Source organism: Cebus imitator, unplaced genomic scaffold (assembly GCF_001604975.1).
Source record: "Cebus imitator isolate Cc_AM_T3 unplaced genomic scaffold, Cebus_imitator-1.0 Scaffold449, whole genome shotgun sequence".
Taxonomy (NCBI): domain Eukaryota; kingdom Metazoa; phylum Chordata; class Mammalia; order Primates; family Cebidae; genus Cebus; species Cebus imitator.
The window spans coordinates 3153511-3171066 of NW_016107764.1; the positions used below are offsets into that span (position 1 = coordinate 3153511).

The 17556-nt window shown below is 60.1% G+C and overlaps 3 protein-coding genes across 10 annotated transcripts in view; 2 read left to right on the forward strand and 1 right to left on the reverse strand.

Moving 5' to 3' along the window:
- Positions 1–628: 628 nt before the first annotated feature.
- KIFC2 (kinesin family member C2) lies at positions 629–8295 on the forward strand. Of its 3 annotated transcripts, none has more exons than XM_017511684.2 (18): positions 631–818; positions 1042–1120; positions 1242–1393; positions 1485–1623; positions 1779–1924; positions 2009–2074; positions 2152–2280; positions 2623–2700; positions 2826–2940; positions 3015–3124; positions 3548–3656; positions 3765–3922; positions 6099–6203; positions 6295–6416; positions 6518–6641; positions 6731–6860; positions 6931–7205; positions 7297–8295. In XM_017511684.2, exons 1-18 carry the CDS (start codon positions 720–722, stop codon positions 7552–7554), a joined length of 2394 nt encoding a protein of 797 aa, XP_017367173.1. In that variant the 5' UTR covers positions 631–719; the 3' UTR covers positions 7555–8295. The 3 variants fall into 3 exon arrangements, with proteins under 3 accessions (XP_037588364.1, XP_017367173.1, XP_017367174.1); XM_017511685.2 differs by having other exon boundaries at positions 6949–7205; XM_037732436.1 differs by lacking the exon at positions 2152–2280 and having other exon boundaries at positions 629–818; positions 2009–2123; positions 2579–2700.
- FOXH1 (forkhead box H1) lies at positions 7902–11241 on the reverse strand. Of its 2 annotated transcripts, none has more exons than XM_017511691.2 (3): positions 11130–11241; positions 9319–9385; positions 7902–9231 (listed from the first exon to the last, which is right to left on the reverse strand). In XM_017511691.2, exons 1-3 carry the CDS (start codon positions 11228–11230, stop codon positions 8413–8415), a joined length of 987 nt encoding a protein of 328 aa, XP_017367180.1. In that variant the 5' UTR covers positions 11231–11241; the 3' UTR covers positions 7902–8412. The 2 variants fall into 2 exon arrangements, with proteins under 2 accessions (XP_017367180.1, XP_017367179.1); XM_017511690.2 differs by lacking the exon at positions 11130–11241 and adding an exon at positions 9761–10936 and having other exon boundaries at positions 9319–9423.
- Positions 11242–11866: 625 nt separating this feature from the next.
- The window catches only part of PPP1R16A (protein phosphatase 1 regulatory subunit 16A), a 21674-nt gene continuing 15984 nt past the window's right edge, over positions 11867–17556 (forward strand). For 2 of the 5 annotated variants that reach the window (XM_017511692.2, XM_017511694.2), the window contains exon 1: positions 11867–12025. The gene's annotated coding sequence lies outside the window, so the exon portion shown is untranslated. Of the gene's footprint in view, positions 12026–12232; positions 12396–17556 lie in introns of those variants that run through there. The other 3 variants (XM_037732429.1, XM_017511696.2, XM_017511693.2) reach the window with 2 other exon arrangements.

A 17556-nucleotide genomic window follows, 5' to 3' on the forward strand; every position in this document is an offset into this window, starting at 1 on the left:
GGGCGTCGGCTGGAGGCGCTGGGAGCGGGTGGGGTTGGGAGGAGCTCGGGAACCAGAAAATGCACTGTTTGGGTGGGTGCGTGGGCACAGTGGTTTGGAAGGAGCGTGATGAGGGGAGAAGAGCCTGGGCGGGGATCCGAGGGGAGAATGGGCGGGGTTGAGGTGTGGGCGGGGCTAAGTAGGCCTGGGCGGGGCTGCGAGGGGCGGGGTGTGGGCGGGGTCTAGAGGGACGAGGTGTGGGCGGGGCTGAGCGGCGGGTTTGCGAGCGGAGAATGGGCGGGGCCGAGGGAGGAGGCCTGGGCGGGGCTGCGATAGGCGGGGTCTAGGCGGGGCTGCGGGGAGAGGTGGGGTCTGGGTGGGGCTCCGGAGAGGGGAGGGTGATTCCCCGCGTGAAACCGGAGCGATGGAGAACTCCGCGGAGGGCGGGAGGGTTTCCGAGAGGAGGGTCGCGGGAGCTGTGGGCGCTCTCAGCTCGGTGTCCGCGGTGTAGGGTTTGGGGCGCGCGGAACGGCGCCGTGAGAAGCAGCCGGTCTGCAGGTGCAGCCGCAGGCACCTGTTTCTGGGACCCCCGTCCCCGTGCGCGCCCCGCAGCCGTGGGAGCCGGGCCGTGGGGGCGGCCGTCGCGAGCATGCGCACCGGCACTGCGGCGGCGGGCGCCGAGTCGGGGCGCGGGGACGCGGGGCGGCGCGAAGCGGGGCCCTCAGCCGCCCCGCGCTCCCATGTACGCCTTCTACTCGCTGCTCATCTACATTTTCTACAGCCTCTTCCGCAGAGATGGTGGCGCCGCGGCGGCCGCGGACCCCGGGGACCCCGCCCAGGTGAGCGGGGCCGGCCGCGCAGCCTGTCGCCCCCGCCGCCCGCCCCACCCCCACGCCGAGGTTCCCGGGGCGGGGGCGGGCGGGGGGCAGTGCTGAGGACCCTGGGCTCCGCTCCGGTGCTGCAAGCGCAGACTTCGGCCCAGACCCTCCGGCCCGGTTCGCAGAGGGAAGGGCCCGCGGGCCGCCTGCCCACTCCTCAGCGGCGCCCCTGCTCCCTCCCTAGAGAGCTCGTAAGTCCCGGGGTCGCCGGCGCCCAGACCTGCCCGCACCGGAGCTGTGGACCGAGCTGACCGGCCTGGCCGGTAGGTGCAGGCCGGGAACCCAGCGGTGCGAGGGCGGTGCCGGGACCTCCCTAGGAGGGGCGGAGGCCCAGGCTCCAGCACGTGACCCGAAATGCCTCCCGCCCCCCTTCGCGACCCGCAGGCACCTCCGAGGCTGAGGATGGGTCGGAAGACGGAGCCGAGGGCCGCGCGGCCGCGGTGTCCCTGGAGGAGGCCCTCCTGCGCCTGGCCGAATTCCTCTCCGTCCAGCTGGGGGCGGAAGAGAGCTGCGGGAGCCCGGCGGACCTGGGCCAGGTGAGCGCAGCGGAGGGGCTGCGGGCACCTGCCGCCTGCGCCGGCCTTCCTGGCTCTCACAGCCATGCTCCAATTCTTGTCGCCTTCGCAGTCCGGCGAGGTGCCCCCACTGTTGACAGTGACCAGCCAGCTCTTGGCCCTTCTGGCATGGCTTCGGAGCCCCAGGGGGAGGCAGGCCCTGCTCCAGGGGACTGAGCCAGCTCCTCGGGTCGGGCCCCCAATTCCGGATGGTAAGTGAGGGGGAGTACGTTGAAGAAGGAATCTGGAGGGAGCAAACCCCGTTAGAACCTGAGCGGCCTGGAGTTCGGGGTCCCAAGGCCAGCCTCGTTCCGGAGGATTCAGACCAAAAACCTTTTCAGTGCTAACTGGGTCCTCCCGACTGCAGGATCCACATCCCAAGAAGAAAGCCCTTCCCGCCTCGCCGCAGTCCCAGGTGAGCCCCCGGGGGATGAGGCGCAGGGACAGCAGTCCCTCCAGTTGGAGGAGGACCACAGGGCGTGGCAGCGGCTGGAGCAGCTCATCCTGGGACAGGTGAGGGCCCCAGGAGCCAGCAGGGATTGGGAGCTGGGGCGCCGGAAAAAGGAAGTCCACTTTGTCTCTCTCACTTCTTCCCAGCTGGAGGAGCTGAAGCAGCAGCTGGAACAGCAGGAGGAGGAGCTGGGTCGCTTGCGCCTGGGCGTGGTGAGGCTGCGGGGGACCTGGCAGGGCGGGGCTTGGCGGGTGGTTTCAGGTGAGTGCTTAGGCTTTCTCTCCGTCAGGGGGCGACAGACTCAGAGAAAAGGGTTCAGCATCTGACCCTGGAGAACGAGGCCCTGAAGCAGAGCCTGAGCCTGACGCGGGATCTCTTGCTGCACTGGGGCCCGGGGCCCCCCACCAGGGCTTCACAGGTACCCTGCTCCCGAGCTGCAGCCATTCCTGCAGCCTGGGGCTCCTGCACACCTGGCGTGCAGCCACAGGGCACAAGCATCCTGGGGACCTCCCGGGGTGGCCTGTGTTGGGCAGCCCCATCAGGGAGGCCGATGCCTGCGGGAGGACCCCCCTCTCCATGGCCCCTCTGAGTGGCTGGCCCCAGGAGAGCAGACGGACGGTGGAAAGGAGCTCTGCGTGGAGTTGGGAGGCACGGGTTCACAGCCAGCTCTGCCCATGTCTTGACTTGACTTTCCCATCTGTGAAACGGTACCGCAGAACGCCCCTCTCTGAGTTCCCTCCTGGCCCCCACCCTCCCGCAGGAGGAGGCGGAGGCATTGGTGGAGCTCCAGGGCCGGCTTCAGGAGGCCCAGGACACCACAGAAGCCCTCCGAGCCCAGGTGGGTGTGGGGCCCAGGGATCTGTGGCTCGGGTGAGGAGGGCTTGGGTGTTGGGAGGGGCTTATCTGAGGCAGGGCCTGGTAAGTGCCTGTTTCCTCAGTGACGGGTGGGGTTGGGCGGGGCAGCTGGGGGTGCAGGAGGTGCAGCTGCAGGGCCTTCAAGGGGCCCTTCAGCAGCTCCAGCAGGAGACGGAGCAGAACTGCAGGCGGGAGCTGCAGCAGATGCATGGGCAGCTGGCAGGTAAGGTCTGGGGCTTGGGCTCACGGGAGGTCCTGGAGGCTGGGCCTTCCGGTCCAACAGACTTTCCTTTCCAGGACTTCGGGCACGGATGGCCAGCCTGCGTCAGGGCTGTGGGGACCTCCGAGGATTGGTCAGCACCTTTACCCAGAGCTGTCAGGGTTCACTGAGTGAGGCCCGGGGCCAGGTCAGGTCCCCTCCCCACCGAGCCCCACCTCTCTGGGCAGCCTGTTCACTTTTCTTTTGATGGGGGTGCACCTGGGGAGCTGGCTGTGCTAGGAAGTGGGGCTCTGAAATCCAAACGGCTTCTGTGTGACCCAGAGTATGATTTCACTTCTGGGCCTTGTTTCCATCCTGTGCAAACCTGGTTGATAGTAAAACTCTCACAGCATTGCCCAGAGTCACAGAGGAGACAGATGATGTGGTGTCCCTGCCTGTTATTCCTGGGCTTTATCCTGGGCTAACTGAATGATGTCCCCAGGGGCCCAAAGCCAGTGAAAATTATGGATCAGCACAGCTGGGGCGTCCCATGGGGGCTTCTTGCTACTCTCAGCACCCCGACCCCCACCTCGGCAGCTGCTTGGCTGACTGTACATCCCTGTTTCCTCAGGTGTCCTGGGCCTTGGGGGCACTGTCATCTGGAGGGCCTGGCACTCAGCTCCCTGAGGGGCAGCAAGGGCCCCCAGCCGGATGCCCAGGGCGGCTGCCAGAGCTCAAGGGTATGGCAGGCTTGGGAGCCTGGGGGCAGGGAGGGTGGCTGGAGGAAGCGTAGCCTGTCTGTGCTTTAGGGTCTGGGAAGCATCTTGCTGACCTGATCCCTACTGCAGGAAATATCCGTGTGCTATGTCGCCTGAGGCCAGGGACACCCTCCAGCCTAGTGAGTGTGGAGCCCGGTCCAGGGGGCACTGTCACCACCTGCTACCGGGGACGCCATCGTCGATTCCGCCTAGACTGGGTCTTCCCCCCAGACGCCAGCCAAGAGGAGGTGACAGCCTGTCTTTGAACCTATGCTGACCCCTTCTCAGAGTCCCCTGAAGAACAAGAGAGGCTCCAGTTTCCCCTTTCCAGTCTAGCTGCCTATCTGGATGAGGGAGGGCGGCTGGGCTGTAGTCAGGAGGGAAAGGGAACTGAGGAGGCTGGGAGGCAGGACAGGCAGCCCAGCATGGTGTTTCCTGCTCCCAGGCTTCACTGCCTGCCCACTCCCCTTTGCTGGGGTCTAGGGTCTGCCCAGCTATGAGGGCAGGTGCCCCTCATTGCTTTGTGGCCCCGAGGCCTGTGGTGAGCGGCCATGGGTGAGCAGCTTCTTGCCTTAGTGTGCTGTCTCTGCCCTGCCTGGATCCCACTCTCCTTCCCTACCCTTTTCCTGCCAGATACCTGTGGAAAAGCAGGGGCTACAGCCCCAGCCCACCCCATCTTCATCTGCATGCACCCTTTGCTGCTAGATCTCCCGTAGCAGAGAGGGTCTGTCACTCAGGTTGTCATCTCAAGGGCCTGGCACTCAGTTCCCTGAGGGGCAGCAAGGGCCCCAGCCGGATGCCCGGAGTGGCTGCAAGAGTTCAGGGGTATGGCAGGCTTGGGAGCCCAGGGGGCAGGGAAGGTGGCTGGAGGAAGTGCAGCCTCTCTGTGGAGAAAGGAGATGGTGGCTCAGAGCCAGGGGAGACTAGATAAGGGACAGAATGGCAGTGACTCACGCCCAGGTTACCTGCCAGCCTCACGGACAGGGTGATGACTGCCCAGCAGGTGGCCAGGGTCACCCTGATTCCTTCTTTTCCAACTACTTATCTCTTCATCCCACACATATCTCTGGCCAAACTACAGCCCTGCACAGGGCATGCCTTGAGCACTGTCCTCTGGACAGCTGTCCTGGACAGGGCCCTCTAATTCAATGTGTCTGAACCAAAGGCTTCTGTAGCCAAGCCCTTCACCTGTGTTCCCATTTCTGCAGTGGTGTCATGATGCACCCCCTGAATGTCATCCACAGCACCACCTCCGTCCAGTTATGGAATCTCAGTGACCACACAGAGCCCAGAATTCTAGATTCTGGCCTCATGGCAGTCTTCAAACAGAGCTGACAACCTACCCAGTTACCAGTGACCTTCTAGGCATAAAAGCCAGCCATGTTGTTGCTGAAAAGATTGTTGGTGTCCAGTGCCAACGGGGTGAATGTCCCAGCCCTGTCTCAGCTACCTCTGTACTTGTCCCTGCCACCTAGGCTTAGCAGGCCTGGCTGGCCACCATTCCCCACACCTGTAGGCCCTTCCTGGGCTCACGGTTTGTGAGCCAGGTACTGCTCTGGCCCTCTAGGTGCACTGCCACAGGCATTCACATCAGGTGCCACTACAGTCCTTACTCCCTAGAGGGGAAACTGAGGCACAGGAAAGCCAATGAGTAAACTCCAATCATACTGGAGTGTGAATCGGGCAGTCAAACCTCAACATCTAGACTCTTAAAATCTTTTTTAAAATTACATATACACACATATATATATATATATATATATATGCGCACTTTTTTTTTTTTTGACAGTGTCACACTTTGCCTTCAGGCTGGAGTGCAGTGGTGCGATCTCAGCTCACTGCAACCTCTGCTTCCCACGGTCAAGAGTTCCTCCCACCTCAGCCTACTTTGTAGCTGGGACCATAGATGTGCAACACCATGCCTGGCTAATTTTTTGTAGTTTTTGCAGAGACAGCGTTTCACCATGTTGCTCAGGCTGGTCTCAAACTCCAGAGCTCAAGCAGTCCACCCACCTTGGCCTCCCCAAATCCTGGGATTTTTGTTCATGTCGGCTTCCACGTAAAGGACACCACACCTGGGCTCTTGGGTGCCGCCCAGGCCTCCTGGGTGGATACCACACCTGGGCTCTTAGCTGCTACTCTAGGCTCCTTGGTGGCATCCAGGACTCCAGATCCTCCACATAGGCTGTTCCCTTTTCTCATCACGTCTTTTCCCTCTTTGCCTGGCAAAGTCTTGCAAGCATCAGCTTCTCCAGGGAGACAGCGGTTCTCAATAGGACACTTCCTACCCCGTAGTCCCTTAGAGCCATCCTCCCAGGGACTAGGCTCACACTCTGCCTTCATAGCACACCCCACCCCACCAAATAGGTCACAAACAGGCAACATGAGGGGGACTCAAAAACACTTTCTCCCACCTCCCCCTAGGTCTTCAGAGAGCTGGAACCTGCGGTGCTGTCCTGCCTCCGAGGCTACAGCGTCTGCATCTTTACCTATGGCCAGACAGGGACTGGGAAGACCTACAGCATGGAGGTGGGATGGAGCCCACGCCCCAGTGGGAGAGGCCCTGGGGACTCTGCATGACTTGGATGTGAGCCCGCTGTGCACCCCACCCCACCCTCAGGGCCCTCCTGATGATCCCGGCATAGCTCCTAGGGCACTACAGTCGCTGTTCCGGGAGATGGGGGCTGGCAGGCCACACCGGGTGACACTCAGCATGGTGGAGATCTACAACGAGGCTGTCAGGTCGGCTGCTCCCCACGGTTGGCCTCCGCCCCACCCTTGGCCCAGGGCCCTTCTGGATTTCCAGAGAACCCTGGAACTAAGCCCTTCCTCTTTCTCACTAGGGACCTCCTTGCTCCAGGGCCTCCCGAACGCCTGGCCGTGAGGCAGGGCCCAGAAGGCCAGGGCGGGATCCAGGTGGCTGGCCTCACCCACTGGGACGTGCCCAACCTGGAGACACTGCACCAGGTAAGGCTGCTCCGCCCTCCGGGACCCCCGTGCTTCCGCTTGGGGGCGGGGACCCTGCACCAGACCAGCCCTGCTGCCTCGTCTTCCAGATGCTGAGACTGGGGAGGAGCAACCGGGCCACCGCTGCCACCGCCATGAACCAGCGTAGCTCCCGCTCGCACGCCCTGGTCACGCTGACGCTGCGCGCGGCGTCTCCACCGCGCGCTCCAAGCACCGCAGGTACCACGGCCCGTGCCTGAGCCCTGCGGAGTCTCCAGCGCACCCGAGGCCCGGCCTCCCCCCATGTCAGGCTCGCTCGCCCCTTTAGGCACACTGCATCTGGTGGATCTGGCGGGATCCGAGCGCGCACGGAAGGCAGGGGAGGCCGGCCCGCCGCGGGGAGACCCAGACGGCGCCCGGCGCCTGCGGGAGGCCCAGACTATCAACCGCTCGCTGCTGGCGCTGGGAGGCGTGATGGCCGCACTGCGGGCCCACCGGCCACACGTGCCCTTCCGCGACTCGCAGCTCACGCGACTGCTGCAGCCCGCGCTGGGCCCGGGCACCACCGCTGTGCTGCTGCTGCAGGTGGGCGCCGGGGCGGCACAGGCGTGGGGCGGGGCTGTGCATCCCAGGCGCTGCCCACCCGGGCCCGCCCATCGGCGCCACTTGCCCGCAGATATCCACGCGGCCGGAGGATCTGGGCGAGACAGTCTGCTCACTCAAGTTCGCCGAGCGAGTGGGTCAAGTGGAGCTGGGGCCAGCCCGCCGCCGCAGGGTCCCACGCTCCTCCGGGACACCCTCCTCCCTGAGTACCGACACTCCGCTCACCGGGACTCCCTGCACCCCTACACCGTCCCCTGGCAGCCCTCCAAGCCCCAGACCTGACAGCGGGTCCGGCTCGGCCCTTGCGCCTGCAGAGGGCCTGCCCCTGTAGTCTTGGATGGCAGCTCTGACCAAGGGGTCTCAGGCTAGGTCTCTGCTGGCAGAGGCAGTAGTAAAGTCCCTGTACCCCGTCTCGCAGGGCACAAGCTCCTTGGCCTCTTTGGGTCCACTGCCCCCAAACTCCCAGAGTCGCCCCTCCGCCTCCGCAGCCAGCGCAGTGTGTCGTGCCTGGTGAAGTGACCACACCCCCGCCCCCAGCCCCGCATCTGGCAGCAGGCCTCCTTCCTCCTTATCACCATTTGCTGTTATCACGGCACACAGCAGGGAATCCCGACACCCCCCACCCACCCCAAGTGGTTATCCAAATCACCACTCCTGACCCAAAAATCAGGCATGGCATTAAAACGTTGCAAATTCCTTTACTGTTATCTTCCCCACCATCAGGATCACGTAGGGTCCAGTCTTTTTACTCCCTAACCCCTTTCCTGAAAAAGGTGCTACCTCCTTCCCAGACAGATGAGAGAGGGCAGGACTTCAGGCTGGATCCACCATTAGGCTCTCCCTCCCCCAGCCTGGAGCAAGGGAGGGAGGGGAGGTGATGGCTGGAGACGGATGGATGGGTGGTGGGCTGAGAAGAGGAAACTAGGAAGGGCTATTCCAGGCTCAGCCCTGCCCCTCCAGCTTTGCCTCTGGGTGTAAGGAAAGAGGCATGACTGACCAGGGCGAGGGCTGTGCCCAGGTGGGCCACGGCCACGCATCAGGTAGTCCAATAAACACCGTGGACTCCCAACAAGGCTGCTGCCTGGTGTTTTGGGGCTGCCGTGGTCGCAGACACCCCACTGGCCTTGGCTCCCCGTCAACAAGCCGGGGATGGGAGCAGGAGGGAGGAGTAGCCCCTGCCTCAGGAGCCTCACAGGCTGCACCAAGAGAGCAGCCAGCCTGGGGCTGGGGCTGCCAGGTCTCGAGGATGGCTGATCCAAACGTCATAGATGCTTTTGTTGGGTGGCACCCCCTGGAAGAGAGTGTCTAGATCCCAGAGCAGCCCTGGGGGCCCTCGGGTTTCAGGGGTCACACCCCAGTAGGCAGGGCTGGTTGACGGACACTGGGGACAGGAGGTGGGCGGTGGTGCCAAGGGCATTACCACATTGGGAGTGTAGATAGGCAAATATGAGGTAGGCAGCTGCCCCCATAGGGAGGCCCTGTGTCCCCCACTGGACAGCCCCCCAGGAACTGAGGTGCCCTGTAGTAAGTGGAAAGGCCAGGCCCTAGGCTCTGGGGAGAGGGTGGAGGGCCCGATGGCTCCCCCCTGGGAAGCCTCCCCCTCCACTCTCATGGGGCCCGGAAGGGGGCAGAGGGGCCACAAAGGCCTCTCAGAGGAGGGCAGGGGTGGGGTGGGCACGGCCTCTTCCCCACTGTTCTCCATGCCTGTAGGAACTGGGCTGCTCTGTGGAGTTAGCCCCGGCCAGGGTGCCCCCTCCCGGGAGCCCCCTAGCAGGGACTTGATGCTGAAGCCCTCGCTGGGTGGCAGCGGAGGACTGGGAGGCCGATAGGGCCGGCCATGCAGCACGTAGGGGCCCAGGTCCTTGGCGAAGGCTCCTCTCGCACCCCCGTTCTGCCAGCGCCTGCACAGGGCTGTGTTCTGCAGCCGTAGCGCCTCGGCTGGGATCAGGCTCACGTCGACCGCCCAGAAGTTACCCTTGGCCTGGGGCTTCGCAGGGTCCTTGGGCACCTGGGTGTGGGGGTCAGACATGGGTGGGGCTGCCCGACCCCGGATGCTCAGGACTTCCGCGTGCACCCTGCCCCTGCCCTGCCACACCTTGCGGAAGCATCGGTTGGAGGAAAGGTTGTGGCGAATGGAGTCTTTCCAGCCTTCGTAGTCTTCCCTGAAGAAAGGGAACACCGCCTGGACCTGACGGATGATCTGAAACCGCCGGGTGGCCGGCCAGCATGGTGAGCCTGGAAGGGGAGAGGGCAGTGCCCCACCCCTCCCCCACTACTGGGCTCAGAGGTGCACGGGTGTCGGCCCCCGTTCTCCCCAAAGAAGAACATATTTGCACCAAAGGACGACAGAGGGGACAGGGGGCTCCCGGAGAAGGGTCGTGCCACAAGGCCCTCAGTTCTCAGGACTGGTCCCACTGGCTGAGTGGGCTAGGAAGGGGTGGGGGCCAGGGCTTGAGCCTGGAAGTAGGTGGGGAACGGGTCTGGGGAAAGGTCCAGCCACGGAGTGCAAGAGAGAGTAGGGGCCAGGGCCATCTCACCTGGGCCAGCTTCAGCCTGCGGGAGGGTGCGGCCTGAATCACCAAGGCAATCATGGCCAAGTAGGTGTAGGGGGGCTTGTCATGTCGCAGGTACCTCTTCTTCCTCCTCTTGGGGGGCTGGGAGGGCGACTCTTCCTCTGGGGGCCGCAGGCGGGAGCCGCTGCAGGGCCCCATACAGGACGGTAGACTGTGGGCAGGGGCCTGGCCTGGTGGAGGGTGCAGGGCAGTGGGGCAGTGTGGGAGGCAGGGCCAGGGCCTGAGGCCGGGTGGGGGCTGGCTGGCTGGGCCCTTTATCATTCGGATGGAAAGGGGAGGGGAGGGAAGGGAGGAAGAGGCTGTGGGGGAGGGGAGCCTGCCCCGAGGGCTGCCACAATTAGCAGGTTTTGGTTAATCTGGAAGGGAGGGGCAGAGAGGATTCTAGTGGGTGCTTCTCCTGAGGCCTTAGTCTCCACCCCTGAGCTGCCTTTGGGTGGCAAGGCTCCTCTTTGAAGGGTCTGCGATGACACATGACTACTTTATCCCATCTTCCCTGGCCAGGTCACAGGACCCCACTTAACAGATGGGGGAGTAATTAGCCCATGCTAAGCTCCCAAGGAAGGGTGTCCCTGGAGTTCAAGACCTAGCAGCTAGTAGGCCTTAGGCTATGGGGGCTGGATACCTACCCAGGACATGATCAGGTGGGGCTTTCGGGAAGAGAAGGCCACGAGGCCCCAACCCTAGGAACAAAAGGGAAACACACGGACTCAAGTGATTTCCTGGGAGCAGCTTCAGGAGTCCAGGTGGACTGGCCACCTCCTCCTCCCTAGCCATCTGATCAGGGTCTCTGCTCCTCCATCCAAGCAAGGCCAGTGTTAGGTACTCTGCCCCAAAGCCCAGGTTCTCCTCGCTCACAAGGGGCAAGTTTGCCCGAGAGGATAGCTCTGGGCACTAGCAGCAGTGGTTGGTGCTGGTACTAGAGCTAAGGACCCCCAGACACACGGGGGCCCAGGGATACGCTTTTGCTCTCTCTGGGAATTCAGCTTTTCTTGTGCAGCCCCCACCATGATCACCTCAAAAGGCTGAAAATCTGCAGCATATGGTGGAGCCCAGCCCATCCCAAGGTGTGGAAGGGAGGGACAGGCAGCGGGTGTCCTGAAGGAGGAGTCCAGGCTGGACGGGGCCTTGTCTGTGGGGTGCCACCCTGCTACTGCAGCTACGCCATCGGGTTGTGCTCCTTTTCCCTCTATCTCGGACACTCCCCTCAGACCTCATGTGGTTTCCCTCAGGACTCCGGTCACCACCTCGACGCTGAGGCCCTCTCGGGTGTGTTCCCTAGGCTAAGGCTGCAAAGTCCTGTACCTCAGGAGGCTAAATACTCGTGGCCTCTTACCCCATTCGGTCAGCAAGGCGTCGTTCTTTCCCACAAGTCTTTGTTGTTGTTTTGAGACAAGGTCTCACTCTGTTGCCCAGGCTGGAGTACAGTAGTGTCATCTGGGCTCAGTGCAGCCTCCACCTCCTGGGCTCAAGTGATCCTCCCGCCTAAGCCTCTGGGGACTACAGGTGTGCGCCATAGCGCCCGGCTAATTTCTCACTTTTTGGTAGGGACAAGGCCTCCCTATGTTGCCCAGGTTGGTCTCCTGGGCTCAAGCGACCCACCGGCCTCAGCCTCCTCCCAGAGTGCTGGGATCACAGACGTCAGCCACCGCGCTGGGCCTTCCTCTTAAGTCTTAAGGCACCCCTCTCCACTGGCGCCTCTTTGGTGGGGCGCTGGAGGCTCCCCGAGTTCTGACCGCTCCTCTCCGACCGCAGTGTCCCGGGCCGAAACCACCCCCAAAGCTGCCACTCATTCCGCCGGCGTCCGTCCGGTTGCCCACGACGATTCGGTTCTTTCCACCACCGTCCCAGGAGCCTTTGAGCACTCGCCGTCTCACCCAAGGCCCGAGGAGGTCGCGGCCGCAGAGGGATCGCCTGGGCGCCCGCAGCTGAACCCGGCAGCCCCATTCCCCGACCGTCCCTCCTCAGGCCCCGCCCCTAATGTCCCGCCCAGGCCCCGCCCCCAATGTCCCGCCCAGGCCCCGCCCCCGGCTGGCTCGCTCCAGGCCCCGCCCCCAGCTCCCACGGGGCACTGCGGCCTCCGGCTGCCGGTAACGCGGGCCGGAAGTGTAGCGTTGCCATGGCGAGGGCCGGGCGCGGGGCCCGCCCCCGCAGCGCCTTTGGGAGCGCGGGGCCCACTGACCCGCGGAAGCCAGCGGACCCGCTTGCGCGGCGGCCGGTGCGGGGCGCGAGGTGAGGCGCGGAGTCTCGGGTCCTGTGGCGAGAGCGGAGCGAGGGAGAGGGTCCCCGGCCGGGCACCGCGGTGGCCGGCCGGGGAAGAATGGGCACTGGGTCGACCTCGAGAGAGGAGGCCGGGCCGGGGAAGGATGAGGCTCAGGGGAGGGAGGGAGGAGGAAGCCCAGGGCAGGGAGGAGGCCGGGGAGGGAGGAGGCCGGGGAGAGGCCCTCGGGAGACGCGGCTGCCGGCACGCGGGCGCCCAGGGCACAGGTCCCTCCTGGCCGCCTTGGGCGTTGCTGGCTGAGTCCCACGGCAGCAGGTGCCCAGGGACAGGAAAGGCTGGGAGCCGGAGGCTGCTGCTGGGCGCTGCGCATATTGTTCCAAGGTAAAGGTGTGTGGATTCTCCGCAGCCAGCCGGTCAAGTAGACAACTCCGGAATTATCTCCATTTTCAGAGGAGGAAACCAAGGCCGCAGAGAAGGCGCTTACCCAAGCTTTGTGGGGGGCTTTGGAGCTAGGCTGAAGGAGAAAGTGGAGTCTCTCTGAAGGAAGCTCCGTCAACTTTGGGGGATTCAAGTGACCTCACTTGTAGTGCTGGGCGCCCGGACCACCCCTCAGGAAATGGGATCAGGGCAAGAATTAATTAACTAAGCAAGCACCCCGCCTGGGAGGGAGTGTCCAGGACTGGTGTGGGCCCCTGTCTGTACCAGAGCGGCGGCCCCGGGCACGATGGGATTAATTTCCATGGGTGCAGAGAGGGGTGTGCACAGAGTCATTCTAGGCTTAGGGGAGCCAGAGCAAAGCTGGCCCTCCCCAAAGCTGTGTGCCTTCCTTTTCATCCTGGATCCCTACTTGGGGGTGGAAGTGGAGGCAGGGGTACCGCTGCTTTTTTCAAAGCGTGTCTAGCTAGCTCAACAGTGAGCCCTCCTGGGCGTCTTGGCGCCCCAGTTGCTTCCTGGTAATATTGGGCTTTCCCTGGGAAAAGGGTCTTGCCTACAGTACCCTGGGCCTCCTGAAGAGACCTTTGGCTGCGCTGCCTGATTCACCTCAGGGACCCAGAGCCACGACTGCCCAGAGGAGCTCTGGTGGCGTGGGGCTGGGTTGCCTGAGGGGCTGGGGGCTGCCTACTGGACCTGCACACCGGCTGACTCCATGCTTGTCCCTGTGGTGGACCTTCAGAGCTCTGCAGGGCCAGCTTCCTGCTCTTGCCCCAAGTCCCCCAGCCTTGAGTTGGGATGGGGGAGGCTTTAGGGGTCCTTTCCCCTCTTGGTGTTTGAGCTGGATTTCCTTCCTATTGGTTGGGGCCATCCCTCCTGTCTCTTAACTGTCCTGTCCTGGCCTCATCCCTCACCTGCTTGGGATGTATCTGGATCCACTTTGCCCCGAGAGTTGCCTGGGTTAGCAGGTACCTAGCAAGGGGACTCCTCCTGTATGTCTTCACTTTGGGGGTCTATGTCCTGGGGATTCTTGAACCTCTGGTCTAAATGAACAGCCAATTGGTACAACTCTCTACTGCATGCAGCTTAGGAACCTCAGTCTCAGCTGATCCCACAGACTCCACCAGCCCCCCAGCTCCACCCTTGTTCTGCACCCAGCGTGTCCTGCCCTAGCACTGTGCCACATCTATTCATTGGCCAAAATGAGAACTGGGTGGCAGTTCCAGGTTCTTCTGTCTCTCCCGCCAAGGCTCTGCTGGCACTGGTGCACACACACCTAAGTGAGGCCTTTTCATCAGACTTGCTCAGCCATGAGCTCAGAGCCTCCCATGTCACATCTGGTGCTGGGACCCCTGTGCCACAGGCTCAGTAGCTGTTCACCTGTTCAGCTCATTGCGGTTACTGAGTGTGAGTGCTTCCTATGAGTCAGGCACTGGCCAAGTTCTGAGGATGCAGCAGGTAAACAAATAGTAAGGGACGTGTCAAGAATTAAAACAGGGCAATGAGATAAGAGAATAACAAGGTAACCACAGAAGAACTCTGAGGAGGTCACACTTAAGATGTGATCCGAGTCCCAAGAAGGAACATGCTATCCTAAGATCTGGTGGAAGAACTTTCCAGACAGAAGAAGCAGCTGATGAAGGGGGGGGTGATGATGAAGCTGGTAGCACCAAATAAATGTGCTAGATCAGGGGTTGGCCAGCTTTTTCTTGAAGGGCTAGGTAGTAAACATTTTAGGCTTTGCTAACCATGTGGTTTCTGGTTTTTTGTTCGAGATGGAGGCTCATTCTGTTGCCCAGACTGGAGTGTAGTGGCGTGATCTCCGCTCACTGTAACCTCTGTCTCCCAGGTTCAAATGATTCTCCTGCCTCAGCCTCCCCAGTAACTGGGATTTTGGGTGCATGCCACCACGCCAGCTAATTTTTTATCTGTTTTTTATGTTTTGAGACAGAGTCTCACTCTATCACCAGGCTGGAGTGCAGTGTCACAATCTCGGCCTGTTTCAACCTCTGTCTCCCAGGTTCAAGCAATTCTTCTGCCTCAGCCTTCCTAGTAGCTGGGACTACAGGCATGTGTCACCATGCCCAGCTAATTTTTGTACTTTTAGTAGAGATGGGGTTTCACCATGTTGGCCAGGATGATCTCGATTTCCTGACCTTGTGATCCACCCACCTTGGCCTCCCAAAGTGCTGGGATTACAGGCGTGAGCCACCTCGCCTGGCCTCTTTTTTCTTTTTCTTTTTCTTTTTGCGATGGAGTCTCCCTCTGTCACCCAGGCTGGAGTGCGGTGGCGTGATCTCCGCTCACTGCAACCTCTAATTCCTGGGTTCAAGCGATTCTCCTACCTTAGCCTCCTGAGTAGCTGGGACTACAGGCGCAGCCACAACTGGCTAATTTTTTTCTATTTTTTGTAGAGACGGGGTTTCTCCATGTTGGTCAGCCTGGTCTCAAACTCCCGACCTCAGGTGATCTGCCCAACTCGGCCTCCCAAAGTGCTGGGATTACAGGCATGAGCCACGCACCCAGTCTCTTTTTTTTGAGATGGAGTCTTCCTTTGTCTCCCAGTCTGGAGTCCAGTGGCACGATCTTGGCTCACTGCAACCTCCAGCTCCCAGGTTGAAGCAATTTTTCTGCCTCAGCCTCTTGAGTAGCTGGCACTACAGGCACGTGCCACCACGCCCAGCTAATTTTTGTATTTTTAGCAGAGACAGGGTTTCGCCATATTGGCCAGGGCGGTCTTGAACTCCTGGCCTTGTCGTCCACCCACCTCAGCCTCCGAAAGTGCTGGGATTACAGGTGTGAGCCACTATGCTTGGCGTTTTTGTTTGTTTGTTTTTTAAGACAGAGTCTCTCTTTTGCCCAATGTGGAGTGCAGTAGTGGGATCTCGGCTCACCACAACCTCCACCTCCTGGGTTCAATCGATTCTCCTGCCTCAGCCTCCCGAGTAGCTGGGACTACAGGCATGTGCCACCACGCCCAGCTAATTTTTGTATTTTTAGTAGAAAAAGGGTTTCACCATATTGCCCAGGCCAGTCTCGAACTCCTGGCCTTGTGATCCGCCCACCTCGGCCTGCCAAACTGCTGGGATTACAGGTGTGAGCGACCGCACCTGTCTTGACCATGTGGTATCTCCACAAATCTGCCATTTTGTAAAAAAGCAGCCACAGATAATAGTAGGTGAAAGAACCATGTTGCAACAAGACTTTCTTTATGAACACTGAATTTTTTTTTTTTAATCTCTTGAGACAGAGTCTTGCTTTGTTGCCCTGAAGATCTCTGAGGATCTGGAGTGCAGTGGGACCCTTGGCTCACTGCAGCTTCCACCTCCCAGATCAGGTGATTTTCCAGGCTCAGCCTCCCAAGTAGCTGGGACTCCAGGCGCCTGCCACCATGCTAGGCTAATTTTGTATTTTTAGTAGAAACAGGGTTTCACCATGTTGGCCAGGCTGGTCTCGAACTCCTGACCTCAGGTGATCCGCCTGCCTCGGTCTCCCAAAGTGCTGGGATTATAGGCCTGAGCCACCATGCTCAGCCTGACCATGTGATTTCTTTCAAAACTTCCCAACTCTGCCATTATGTAAAACAGCCACAGATATCTGAGTCACAGTACCAAAAAAAAAAAAAAAAAAAAAAAAAAAAAAAAAAAAAAAAAAAAAAAAAAAAAAAAACCGAGCCACAGAAAATGTATAGGTGAAAGAGCTGTGTTGCAGCAAAACTTTATGAACACTAAAATGTAATTTCATACCCTTTTCATGTGTCAGAAAGTATTCTTTTAGGTTTTTCCCCACTCATTTAAAAATGTAAAGGCCATTATTCCCAGCACTTTAGGAGGCCAAGGCTGGGGACAGGGGGTGGATCATGAGGTCAGGAGTTAGAGACCAGCCTGGCCAATATGGTGAAACCCCATCTTTACTAAAAATACAAAAATTAGCCGGGCGTGGTGGCACATGCCTGTAATCCCAGCTACTCAGGAGGCAGAGGTTGCAGTGAGCTGAGATCATACCATTGCACTCCAGCCTGGGTGACAGAGTGAGATTCTGCCTCAAAAAAAAAAAAAAAAAAAAAAAAGCCATTCTTAGCTCATAGGCCATATCCAAATATACTGCAGGAGCTGGGCACAGTGGCTCACACCTGTAATCCTAGCACTTTGAGAGGCCGAGGTGGGAGGATCACATGAGGTCAAGAGTTTGAGACCGACCTGGCCAACATGGTAAAACCCCATCTCTACTAAAAATGCAAAAATAAGCCAGGTGCAGTGGTGCACACCTGTAATCCCAGCTATTTGGGAGGTTGAGACAGGATAATCACTGGAACCTTGGAGGCAGAGGTTGCAGTGAGCTGAGATCATGCCACTGCACTCCAGCCTGGGTGACAGAGTGAGACTGTCTCAAAAAAAAAAAAAAAATTACACTGCAGTCTATAGTTTGCCCACCCCCTGTGCTAGACATCAAAAATGCTATTCGTATTAACTAATTTAATCCTCTCAGGAATTTAGACCGGGCACAGTGACTCAGGCCTGTAATCCTAGCACTTTGGGTGGCCAAGGCCAGCCAATCACAGATCAGGAGTTCGAGACCAGCCTGGCCAACATGGTGAAACCCCGTCTCAAGTAGACGTACTTAGCTGGGTGCGGTTACGCGTGTCTGTAATCCCAGCTACTCGGGAGGCTGGGACAGGAGAATCACTTGAACCCAGGAGGCGGAGGTTGCAGTGTGCTGAGATTGGGCCACTGCACTCCAGCCTGGGCGACAGAGCAAGACTCTGTCTCAGAAAAAAAAAGTACAGTTTGGTGGGTTTTGTAAACATAGTTATAATCCAAATATAGAACATTTCCATTACCCCCAAAAGTTCTGTTATAAAAGTTCCTCCATAGTCAGCCCTTTGCCACACCCAGTCCAGCAACAGCGGCCTGCTTTCTATTCCTATAGGTTCACTGTCCCTTTTTAGTAATTTCACACGGCCGGGCGAGGTGGCTCATGCCCGTAATCCCAGTGCTTTGGGAGGCCGAGGCAGGTAGATCACGAGGTCAGGAGATTGAGACCATCCTGGTTAACACAGTGAAACCTCATCTCTACTAAAAATACAGAAAATTGGCCGGGCGCGGTGGCT